Here is a 12,540-nt window from a genome sequence, read left to right on the forward strand (position 1 = left end):
AGTTGAAAACAGAGTGAGAATAGTAACAGGGGTGCAAAACTTGCCCAAATGAACATACAGTGCGTATGCTAGCCAAACATTCCAAAGACCTTATAAAACTTGGGTGTGTAAGTTAAAAACAAACCACAAGCAGATTTTCCCTGCCACTTGCAGCTCATCCCCAATGCTCCATTCACCTTGACAGTGTTACAGGGGTTCTGTCATCATATGGACCCTGGTTTTGGACACACAGGGGTTTTTTTCATTTTCATTGTAGACTTGAAGGGTTTTGTCCACCCCTTCCGTGAAACCGTAGCCAGCACAAAGAATGTCTTGCTTTAGATTTTGCTCTCTTCTGTGTCCCCTTGACACAATTTCAGAGCTGTAATGGTTGAAGACTGTAGGGTTCTTTTGGATTAGGGAATCGTGCTGATGTGATTACTAAACACCACAGCAGAGGCAGGGGAGGGTTGTGCAACAACCAGAAGTGGTAAATTTAGGCCTGTGTAACTAAGGCAGCTGCATTTGCTGCAGCCCTGCTTCACACCTAACCTGCCAGCCCAAGTATTATCCTGTTTAACCATCCATCTAACACCACTGATTATACAAGAAACTGGAATCCCCATCTGCCCTCCTTGCCTAGAAACATTTGCAGTGGTCAGAGAACCTCTCTCAAAGAAACTACAGCCTGAGAGAGCATGTCATTGGTATACAGTGATACAGGTGTGGATGAGGCGAAATGGTGCCACACATATTACTTTGCATACTTGCAAAACCTATGACCTAGCTGGGAGAGACAGAAAGATAAACCACAAGAGACACACGCACTCTTGTAATCTGAATTAATTTCCTGAATGACCAACCAAAGCCCCTGCTCCTCCTGGGAGTTTAGGTGTGAAAAGAATCCCAAGGGAATGAGGTATAGGATTAGGAGGGGGCTTATTTTCCTTTGGGTCCCTGAAGCTTTGGCATGTGCCCTAGTTCTGTCTTCCAAGAGAATACACTGGCACCCTCCAGAGGAAATAAGGGCAGCAGCTTTCCAGGGCACCAGGAGACTCTACATGGGTAGATGATGCTGACCCAATTTTTCTATCTGCTTCCCGTGAAGTCTAGCAGCTCCAACTCTTTGTGACAGCAAACTGGGGCAAAGCATAGAGCGTGCACGCTGGTTTGCGATGCTCCTTTGCGCAGATATCTACCACTCCCAATAGCATTTAATTTTCAAATGAGCAAGGAATGAGAAAAGGGATTCAGAGCTACCAAAGAAAATCAAAAAAGCCAGAGAGAAAATGAACAGATAGCAATAACTAACCACAACACAACACAGCACTTCATTATCGTTAGCTGTATTACACTAGCACCTAGAGGCCCCAACTGAGATCAGAGCCCCATTATGCAAGACATTCTACAAACGCATCGGGAGAGTCCCTACCTCAAAAGCCTACAGTCCTAATAGACAAACCTAGGGAGGGAAAACAAACACAGAGGGGGAAGTGACCTACCTAGCATCAGACAATAGACCAGTGGCAGAGCCAGGACTAGAATATGCAGATCTTTCCGATTCCCAGTCCAGCATCTTATGCATTAAACCACACCGCCACTCCAGCTGATGACCAATCCATCCTGAGGGGGCTCCAACAGTTTGAAAACCACTACTATACCTGCTCCCTGGATTTCCCTTTTGTTTTGTAACCACCATTAAGGATCTGTCTATGCTATCCATAGAACCAAGCCAGAAGAACAAATTACAACATAGTTCAAATCCATAGTATGATTTAGGGATCCGGGTGATGCTACATCCCCATACTAGGTTTCCATACTACAAAATTGTAACTGTTCTATAACCGGGTTGCCCAATATATAAAGTTGAGCTAAAACCTAGGTTTCTTATATTGCTTCACCAGCTAAAGGTTGACCAGCCTTATCTATAGGAATTGAGGCCATGAATTAACATTTGCTAGACGAAGGAGAAACAAAAGAAACTCACATGAGCAAGGGCAATAGTTTAGGCATACTGTAATTAGGACTGAGATAACAAGGCGGGGGTGGGACAGACATATTGCAATAGCACCATAGAGCTTTTCTTGCTAGAAGCAGGATTTTAATTTTGTAAGTACGTACGTACGGGTAGGAATTAAAAGCACAAGGCAGTCTGTGGATTGGTTAAAGAGTAAGGTTGTACTTGTACACCACCATGAGGTTAAACTGTGTGTGTGTGTGAATGGAAGATCTTTCCAGTTACAGACACACAAAATTAGTCAGAGTGATTTTTGCATTGAAAACAGATGACTGGAGCTCAGAAGAAAAACATGCTTACGTTCAGTCCTGAGCAAATTACACTTAATTGTAAATAAAAAAAATAAAAGAAAGAAAGACTGAAGCTATGCAAATGCACCGTGAAGTTTACAAACTGGCATCTCTAGCGGTAGAAGTCAGTGAATTTGAAGTGCTGCATGCTACCACAGCACCGATTCCAAGAGCAGCTCAAGGTTAAAAAAAAAAGTTGTAAACAGAGTCTCAAAACACAATGGTTTGTAAACTAGTGTGTGTAAATGCAAGCAGCATTTCCTTTTTTACTTGTTTATGCAGAATGTTAGTGTACTGAGAACTGCAATTGTAATAGATTACGGTAGTCTAGTATTTTAGACTTATTGCCCTACATTATATTTTAGCACGGTACTTATTCATGCATGTAAGAAAATGAGATGTGCATATCAGAAAGCAAAAGTTTTAGTAAACATACTGTAATAATTAAGCACAAGATGGTCGTACAGTAATAATAATAATAATGATAAAACAAAGAATTTCTTACCTGGGTGTTTGGATAGTCGTGAATTGTTTCCATACACCTGCACATAAAACAAGACATTGTGAAGTGAACATATCACTAAAAGGAAATCCAAGTAAATCTTAATGTTAATCATGTTCAGAATATTACCTGATATTTAGACTGAAATAGAATCAGCAAGGAATAATGACAGAGCAGAGACAACAAATTGTTCATGGTCTTTTCGAGGTTAAAAGTGCAACTGAGACCAAATTCCTTTGAGATTTCAATCACAAACACAAATTTTCCTTTGCCACTTTGTTTTCTTTTAAAAGAGGCATTTTCCACACAGGTTCAAGATGTCCATTCCTTCAGTGACAGCAAAATATGCTTCCAGATCCTTCAGAAATATTTGCCTCCTTCAAACTTGGATTCCTTTTGTTATTCATAAATATATTACTATGATGGGAGCAAAATTATAAGATGAAATCTATTAGTTGCAAAAATGTACAGTTCCACAGAAAAAATGCATACAATTCTGCTGCAATTGGTGCCAAAAAAGAGAGATCTTATTTTTCAACTCTTGCTTTCTATCGTTGTCTTTTACTTTCAACTGTTTTCACTTTGTGAAAGATCCGAAGTCAGTTTTGATTCTTCAATTAAAAAAATACCTCTTTATTGTACATAAGGCAAAGTCCCACTATTTCCTGGATAGGAACTGAATTGAAATGAGTTGCGAACTTCTTGCTTGTCTGACTCACGTTTGCACCTTCATCCAAGATCTCTTTGGGTGGAGAGAAAGTCTGAGTGATGTCATGCTTTCTTCTCAAACTTTGTCCCATTCTCGTACTCTATTTATATCATGTTGCTGCTGTCTCCTTTCTGGGTCCTAACACCAGCCTGCTAGGAACACGTGGAAATAAGTCAATGTAGTTCAGAAAACAGATTAAAGAAACCACTGTCAAAATTGTTTCTTGCAAGTTTGCACACTGAAAGAAGGAACAAAGCCAGTACAAATATTAATATTTCAAATTCTTAAAAACCATAAAATAGGTTAGGGGCACAAGTTTTGTGAGACAATCAACAAACCGTTTATTATAATACTTAGCATTTATCCAGAGCTTTTGTCTCTGAGGAACTAAAGTCATTAATATATGTAAGGTGGTTAAGCTTCACAGCACTCCTGAGAGATAGGGGAGTTTTATTATCCCTGCGTATAAATAGGGAAATTAAGGCACTGAGAGTCTAACTGATTTGCTCAAGGTCACACAGGAAGGTTATGGAAGATGTAGAAATGGAACCCAGTGCTTCTAACGCCAAGTTGTGTACATTAGCCACAAGCCCTTCACCCTCAGTTTTGATAGAATAAATTGTACTGAACAGGTTTCCTGAGTAGTCCTTTATCAGAGCCTCGGTTTTATTCTAACCCAGAGCTTCTCAAAATGGGGGTCATGACCCCTCAGAGGGTCACAAGGTTATTATGTGGGGGAGTTGCAAGCTGTCAGCCTCCACCCCCCAAATCCTGCTTCGCCTCCAGCATTTATAAGGGTGTTAAATATAAAAAAAAAAAGTGTTTTAAATTTATAGGGGGGGTCGCATTCAGAGGCTTGCTGGGTGAAAGGGATCACCAGTACAAAAGTGTGAGAACCACTGCTCTAACCCATACTGTGTGCACTAACAGTCATTTTGTATTTAACATAACATTGATAACTAGAATGGGTCAAAATTTTCATTTTACACTTTTTTGGACAAAAATGGTCTTGTTTTAAAAACAAATTTCCACAGAATTGTGTTTTAAAATTCTGTGTTTTTCTCAGAGAAAAGATGACAATTTTCAGTTTTGTGCCTTTTTCTCCCCATCCTCTTTTTCCTCCACCGTTTCCTCTGCCTCCCCGACCAACCCCCCCCATCAGAAAACTACCCCTTCCTGCTCCCAACACCCCTCCCTTTACTTCTCCCCTTCAAAGACCCTGTACCAGCCACTTCTAATCCTTGATGCCTTCCTTTAGGCCCACCCCCTCCAGACCCTGAACCCTCCTTCAGAGGCATGGACTTTTGTTTTTGACAGGGGGTGCGAGCAGCAGGTACGGCCTCGGCGGGGGAGGCGGGGGGAGAAGAGGCCGAGCGGGGGCAGGGCCTTGGACAGAGTGCAGGCCGGGGGGGGGGGGGGGGGGGGGGGGAATCGGGCCACGGTCCAGGACCCACAAAAGATTAATCTGGCCCTGTGGTGGGTGCTTGAGCCCCGAAGCTCCAACAGAGTTGGTGCCTATGCCCTCCTTGACTCACCCAGTTCTGGTGCTTGGCTTCACCTTACTCTTCCCCTCCTGGCCTCTAGTCTGGAGCTGGTCACAATTTTTCCTGACAGACAGTTTTCCATTTGAAAATGCTGATGTGAAAAAACTGAAACATTCTGCAGAAGTGTGTCAATTGCCCTAAAAAGCTTTGATGGAAACTAGGCTAGCCAGCCAGCCAGCCATCTGCTTTGCTGTCAGCTTGCTTGCCCAGCTCCCTGGACTTCTGGGCTCCCCAGCAGCATACCTGGTAGACTGCTACATCAAAACACATTTGCACTGCAGGAACATTTCAATGTTTCCAAAATGGAATCCTGCAGAATTTCAGTTCTGTGAAAAATTCGAGTTTTGGGCCTTTCATCCCAATTTGGAACAAAAGAAAAAAAAAAGAAGTGCAAAAACTTAAGTTTTGTTTGCAGAACTGAAATTCTATCCCCCAGGTGGCTCTACCCTTGTCAGACCCTTGCCTCCCCTCCTTTTGAATCTTACCATACATCTTTCAACCCTATTCCCCACCTGCTATCAACGGCCAGAAGTCCCTTCCTGCCAAGGAGAAAAGCTAAGATTTTTGCAAAACCATTAACTGCTAAGTAACACCACTCCTAGAAATTAAGGCTGTCGATTAATCGCAGTTAACTCACACCATTAACACAAAAAAATTAATCAGAATTAAAAAAATTAATTGTGATTAATCGCACTGTTAAACAATAGAACACCAATTGAAATTTATTAAATATTTTTGGATGTTTTTCTACATTTTCAAATATATTGATTTCAATTACAACAGAATACAAAGTGTACAGTACTCACTTTATATTATTTTTTATTACAAATATTTGCACTGTAAAAGTGATAAACAAAAGAAACAGTATTTTTCAATTCACCTCATACAAGTACTGTAGCACAATCTCTTTATTGTGAAAGTGTAACTTTTTGCAAATGTAGATTTTTTTTGTTACAGAACTGCACTCAAAAACAAAACAATGTAAAACTTTACAGTCTACAAGTCCACTCAGTTCTACTTCTTGTGCAGCCAATCGCTCAGACAAGTTTGTTTACACTTACGGGAGATACTACTGCCTGTTTCTTATTTACAACGTCACCTGAAATTGAGAACAGTCGTTCGCATGGCACTTTTGTAGCAGGCGTTGCAAGAGGTATTTATGTGTCAGATATACTAAACATTCGTATGCCCCTTCATGCTTCGGCCACCATTCCAGAGGACATGCTTCCATGCTGATGATGGTCATTAAAAAAAAAAAAAAAAAAACCAACAACAACGCATTAATTAAATTTGTAACTAAACGCTTTGGGGGAGAGTTGTAGGTCACCTGTTCTGTTTTACCCACATTCTGCCATATATTTCATGTGATAGCAGTCTCAGATGATGACCCAGCACATGTTCATTTTAAGCACATTTTCACAGCAGATTTGACAACATGCAAAGAAGGTACATGTGTGAGATTTCTAAAAAGAGCTACAGCACTCTACCCCGGGTTTAAGAACCTGAAGTACCGTCCAAAATCTGAAAGGGACGAGGTGTGGAGCATGCTTTCAGAAGTCTTAAAAGAGCAACACTCAGATGTGGAAACTACAGAACCTGAATCACCAAAAAAAAAAAAAAAAAAAAAATCAACCTTCTGCTGGTGTCATCTGACTCAGATGATGGAAAATAAACATGCGTTGGTCCATTCTGCTTTGGGTCATTATGAAGCAGAACCCATCATCAGCATGGACGCACGTTCTCCTGAATGGTGGTTGAAGCATGAAGGGGCATACAAATGTTTAGTATATCTGGCACGTAAATACCTTGCAACCCCAGCTAAAAAGGTACCATGCAAATGCTTGTTCTCAATTTCAGGTGATATTGTAAATAAGAAGCAGGCAGCAGCATCTCCCGTAAATGTAAACAAACTTGTTTGTCTGAGCAGTTGGCTGAAGTAGAACTGGGTGGACTTGTAGGCTGTAAAGTTTTACATTGTTTTATTTTTGAATGCATTTATTTTTTGTACATAATTCTACATTTGTAAGTTCAACTTTCATGACAAAGAGATTGCACTACAATACCTGCATTAGGTGAATTGAAAAATACTATTTCTTTTGGTTTTTACAGTGCAAATATTTGTAACAAAAAATATAAAGTGAGCACTGTACACTTTGTATTCTGTGTTGTAATTGAAATCAATATATTTGAAAATGTAGAAAACGTCCAAAACTATTAAAATAAATGGTATTCTATTATTGTTTAACAGTGCGATTAATTGCGCGATAAATTTTTTTTAATCGCTTGACAGCTCTACTAGAAATTACAAACAGCTGCAGCTGAAAATCAGGAGAAGAGCTAAAATGTGAAAGAGAGGAATTTACAATATTTGCAAAGAGGCCTATTAAGGGAAAGTAGATGTTCTTACAGAAAAAAAGTCTGCTGGAATCAAAGCAATCACGTTCACTGGTAGGAATTTGTGTGGAAATAGCAAACTGTAAACAGATATCAGAGAATATCTGCAAAAGGCAAATCTTAAACTTGTACATGTGATACACTATTCCAACCAAGAAACTGAAGCAATACCAGGCACCTTGTGTGTCCTGTCAAAACTAACCAACCCAACTTGAATTTCAAAAGGCAGATAATCACGGTGAACTGGTCTTGAACAACCTTCAGACCAAACAAAATTCACAGAAAGTACTTGGATGATAATTTTGATCATCAGATAAATTAGATCACTTGCAGACAATCTGAGCAGAAAAATAAACTCAGTCCATTGAATCAATTATTCACTCCGATAGCTTAGTTGAGAATAATGCATGAAATTCCTCCATTGGTGAAGAGCCAAGTGCACCGTATAACACCTGTGGTACCCCCATAAGGGAGGAGGTGGTTGGAGCAGCTGAGCAGGGGCTCTACACTCTTCGTATGCCAAACTGGCAGAATCCATGACAGCTTTGGATATGCTAGCATACTGGGGAATGCTGGGGGGAATAGTGCAGTGAAGGGCCACTGGATCTGAGCTAATCCACCTAGTGGCAGGTGCTGCTATTCCATGGAGTTATTGGCCAAGGAGGGCCATATAGAGACTGAACTGAAGCCTACTCTGTAGCTGAATGCATGGATTTAATTCACCAGAGTACATACTGCCTAATTACTCTGTCCATATGGGAGTTCAGAGAATTGCACCCAGCCTTGCAAAATTCTACATGCCTTGAGCAAGTAATTTTTTTTTAAATGTTAAAGTAAACTTCTTTTCATTACAGTCAGTCATGTCACAGGGCTGGCAAGTAGATTTTGTGCCTGAGGTAGGACAATTATAACAATTCTGCAAGGCTTACAATGTATTAGAAAGGGTGTCAGTTTTTAAAATTAAACAATGATGGTGAGCTAAGGCAATTAAACTTAAATTTTCAATTTCAGCTCTCCTTGTTCACAACAGGCACATTCAGGGTGATGATATTAAGAAGCGAGAAAATTAGCTAATTTTGTAGCAGATAGACACACACCAGGAAAAGAAAAATACCCTGATGTTGAAATTCCCTTAAACTGAAATTCTGTGTGCAAGAAGAAGCAAAGAGAGGCTTCTTTTACCCAATTTATTTTTCACTGTAGAAGACAGAAAATTTGTAAAGCAATTTTCTAACTGTTTTTATTGGAATTACTCCTCCCTTCCCCTTGGTAAAGCTGTCCAGGGGATCTCAGTAAATAATTGGCACTGAAATATTTAACAAACGTTATAGAAGAGAACAGTTGAACAAAGTCTCTGCAGTTTCTAGCCGTTGGATTTAATCTCAAACCTGTCTAATATCCCATCCATACTGATACTCCATTAAACATTCCAGCTGAATGGCTCTCCAGTGAGACTATTTCTAAATTAGTAATAGATTAATATTAAAGTCACTTACAAACAGTACTAATAGGAAAATATTTCTAAAACACACTCGCAATTGACAAGTTGTAGCTTTAATGTTAAATTTCCTGGCTTGCCTCACAATGTCATAAGTAGTAACATGAAGTTGTTTTTTATTTAATTGCAGTTGTGGGGATCAGGCATACCTGGTGGCAAATTCTGCTCTCAGTTGTAACTATGTAAATACAGAGTAACTATTGACTTAATTGGTATTACTCCAGATTTACATTGATGTAACTGGATGAAATTGCTATCTGTGGAGAGGAACAGCACAAGACCCGTGCATCATTTAAGGCCTGCTCTACACACAGTTTTTGTACTGGTCATATTTTGGGTAAGGGTGTGCTTTTTCTTCTTTTTTTTTTTTCCCCATATAGTTACACTATACAATCGCCTAGCATACACAGAGTTATAGAGGTACCATATAATGGCATAGCTTATTCTCCTTCCCACACGGAAATAGCTATGCTGATATACCTAAACCCTCAAAAAAGGGCTTACGTCTCACATTAGTGGTGCAGAAGGCGTGTGCTGGATCTCTGCATAGGAATGAATTACACTCGTTGAAAGCAGCATCTGGCCAAAAGGTTAACTAGTTGTAGCAACTCAGCCACCTTCCAAATATCAGCAACTTTTGGTGTGGTCATTCTCAACAGGGAGACCAAAGCCTTGATGAATGAATTACTTCCTCCCCTGGAGAGGTCACCAACACAACAATGTTAACATGCAAAGAAAGGAAGGCACTGCTGCTGATTGGGCTGTAAGTGTTCCATGGATAAACAGAGGACTTCAGTCCTCAGAGCTGTCAACCTGGCCCTCCTTTCGATCCTATGACTTGCACCTCTGTCCCAGTTTGTTCATTTTTTATTCCCCATCCTTGATTAAATTCTGGGTTCTGTGGCCCACCCTCATCTGAGGGGGCTGGCCCTTTGGTGTTCTGGCAGACACCGCCCAGCCTCCCAGGATTTAAATACACTGCACCAAATCCCCTCCAAAGGTGTCAAAACAACCTGTATTAGATATGTTGAATAACCATGGTCATGCTGTCACCCTGCCTCTGTTCAGATATTTAATACTCATTGGGATACCAGCAGGGACTAACTCTGTTATGATCCTAGCATTCCCTGGTGCAGGAGTGGGGGAAGAAGAGATGTTCTTTGCACAAGCACACAGATGCACAAGAATCTGGCCGTTAGTCACAGGATTCCAGGAGCTGGGGCTTTAAGAAAACGACCAAAATATCAAGAGACTCACAATAAAATCCTGAAAGAATCCCAGCTTTCATTTTCATTTCATGTTTATGGAGAAAAGTGTGAAATATCAATGCTAAAGTCTCAAAAACCAAAAGACAAATTAAAAATCCCTCAACATTATTTTATAAAATCTCATGCTTATTAAGACAATCTCAGGATATTTTGGGGCACCCAACTCCCAATTTTGAACTATTGAGGCTGGCAATACTGCATTTAAGTTGGCTCTGTTTTGCCTGTGGAAAAATGGACAGGTACCTATTGTAATATATTATAACTCTTCTTGGGTGCTGGAAAGAAATACTTGACCTTTATTCTCACGCATCCAACTTCTACATCCCTTTTGTTTATTATCCCTTACATAATGCCCAGCAGGACTATGTTAAACTACCAGGGAAAAATCAAGTCAACAATATGTTTTATTTTAATTCAAAACATAGCGAGCCCCCTATTGGTTTTATAGCATGGGAATGCGCATTCAAAGCAAAACCAAGAGACATAACTGAGGTTTTCTTGTCTAAAAAACAAAACAAAAAACCCAAAACTCTGAGTTAGTATTTCTCCTTGCAGCTGTATCAGCATCTCGTAGCATTGCATTAACCCTTTCATTATAAGAATTTGCTGCAACCTCTACACTGCTCAGAACACGGCAATATTCTTTTAAATATTAACTGTCCATGGGAACCTGTAGATAGGGCAGCAGTGGAGGCGTAATTTGCCACACATTCGTAGAATATTAAGCAGCACTGAAACAGTAAAACTTTTAAAGCCTTATCCTTTAGTCCTTTCCCAGCAGCTTCAAGAGAAGTTTTGACTGAGTAAGGATGGCAAGAAGACGACAGTGGCATTGGTTATTTCAGTTTGCAGTCAAGTCAACAATAAGTTTTGCAATTAATAAGTCACATGTGAAAGAGTTTTAGCATTAGAGAAAGGCAGGGAGAAAAGATGGACAGCAGGGACAACACTAAGGTTCTAACAGAGAATAACAAAATGCTAAAACATGCACATGTGAGAAAGAAAGAGGCCATCATCCCAAAAGCAAGGAGGAGAATAACCAGAGGATTGATTCAAATTCAACCAAAGTCAAAGTTTAAAATAGTAGGCCTAAAATAGGGCATCTTTCTCCTGAAAAAAAAAAAAAAAAATCAATAAAAGACCTATTTTTGTATTTAAAGTTTCATGCAAAAATTCAGAGTTTGACTTTCACATTTTGACTTTTGAAGCCACAATTCTCTTGAAATGGGATATTTTTCCCCATCAGAAATTGACTGATAGATTGAATGCTCTTTGGAGCAGAGATTGATTGTATTGCTATAGCACTTAGGAGCTCAGTCAAGGACCAGGACCACATTGCGAGAGGTGTTGTACAAATAATAAAGAAATTTTTTTTTAAATGAATAAGAACAATTTCTCAAGTAACTTGGCAAAGATCCCAGGAAAATGGGCTCATTTTCAAATATATAATGAAATGCACAAAACTGTACATTGTTTTAAACTCTTGGAGCAGTGAGGACATTCATCAATTTTGTACGCTGTGAGGCCCTGCTATTTCCTGCTCTCACCCATGCTATTATACACTACACAGTATTAGTAGCACTCAATTTATCTTGGGATAATGATCCTTTTTAACAAGGTCGTTCACATACTTTACATATTCTTCCTCTTCACTGCTTTTCTTATCACCACGTGGCACTACCTTTAGAAAAGGAAAAGTAGTAAATATTTCAACAGTCAGAATTTCCACTCTCTTCAGCAGACAAGAGGTTAAAGAGTTATCAGAAAGTTACTTTATCAAGCAAGGGTGAGTACCAAAACGTAATGGATTTGGACTGCCAAGAGAGAAATGGCCAAAAAGATTAAAACCAAAGCGCACAAAAACAACCTCACGGCATTACGAGTAACAACCTACACAAAGGAGAATAAATACAGAGCAGCTAAATCCGCTGCTGACTTTGGGGCCATTTGGAAAAGTATTATACAATGATTTTATACTAGTTTTACAAACAGTTAAGGTCTGCCAAATCTATACTGTGTGTTAGAGAGAGAGAAAATGCTATTGTATGAGTGGGGTACAAAGTGAGTATAGGATGGGTGCCAATAAAATCTTTACTCCCGAGCCCAAAATCATGTATTTTCGATAGACCAGAATTTTAAACAAATGCAGGTGCCTAAAAATGCAGATGGCACTTCTGAAAATCCCTTAGGTGCCTATCTGCATCTTTAGGCACCTAAATACCTTTTAAAATCTGGCCCATATATCCCACATATTTTAGAAATGTTTTTGAATTGTTTCTTGATGTTCTCTCTCTACTATAGATCCAGGCTACTTTAGTACCAAGAGTCCAATTATAAGG

At 39.6% G+C, this 12,540-nt stretch overlaps 1 protein-coding gene across 5 annotated transcripts in view; it reads right to left on the minus strand.

Annotated features, from left to right (window-relative positions):
- The window catches only part of ADGRD1 (adhesion G protein-coupled receptor D1), a 259,123-nt gene that overhangs the window by 241,088 nt on the left and 5,495 nt on the right, over window positions 1-12,540 (minus strand). For 2 of the 5 annotated variants that reach the window (XM_027817275.3, XM_043529404.1), the window contains exons 2-3: window positions 2,918-3,646; window positions 2,792-2,828 (exon numbers count right to left, since the gene is read on the minus strand). In XM_027817275.3, coding sequence (XP_027673076.2) covers window positions 2,792-2,828; window positions 2,918-2,983 — 103 coding nt within the window. In that variant the 5' untranslated portion in view covers window positions 2,984-3,646. Of the gene's footprint in view, window positions 1-2,791; window positions 2,829-2,917; window positions 3,650-11,832; window positions 11,883-12,540 lie in introns of all 5 variants that reach the window. The other 3 variants (XM_043529403.1, XM_043529405.1, XM_007054972.4) reach the window with 2 other exon arrangements.

Source organism: Chelonia mydas, chromosome 15, assembly GCF_015237465.2.
Source record: "Chelonia mydas isolate rCheMyd1 chromosome 15, rCheMyd1.pri.v2, whole genome shotgun sequence".
NCBI lineage: Eukaryota > Metazoa > Chordata > Testudines > Cheloniidae > Chelonia > Chelonia mydas.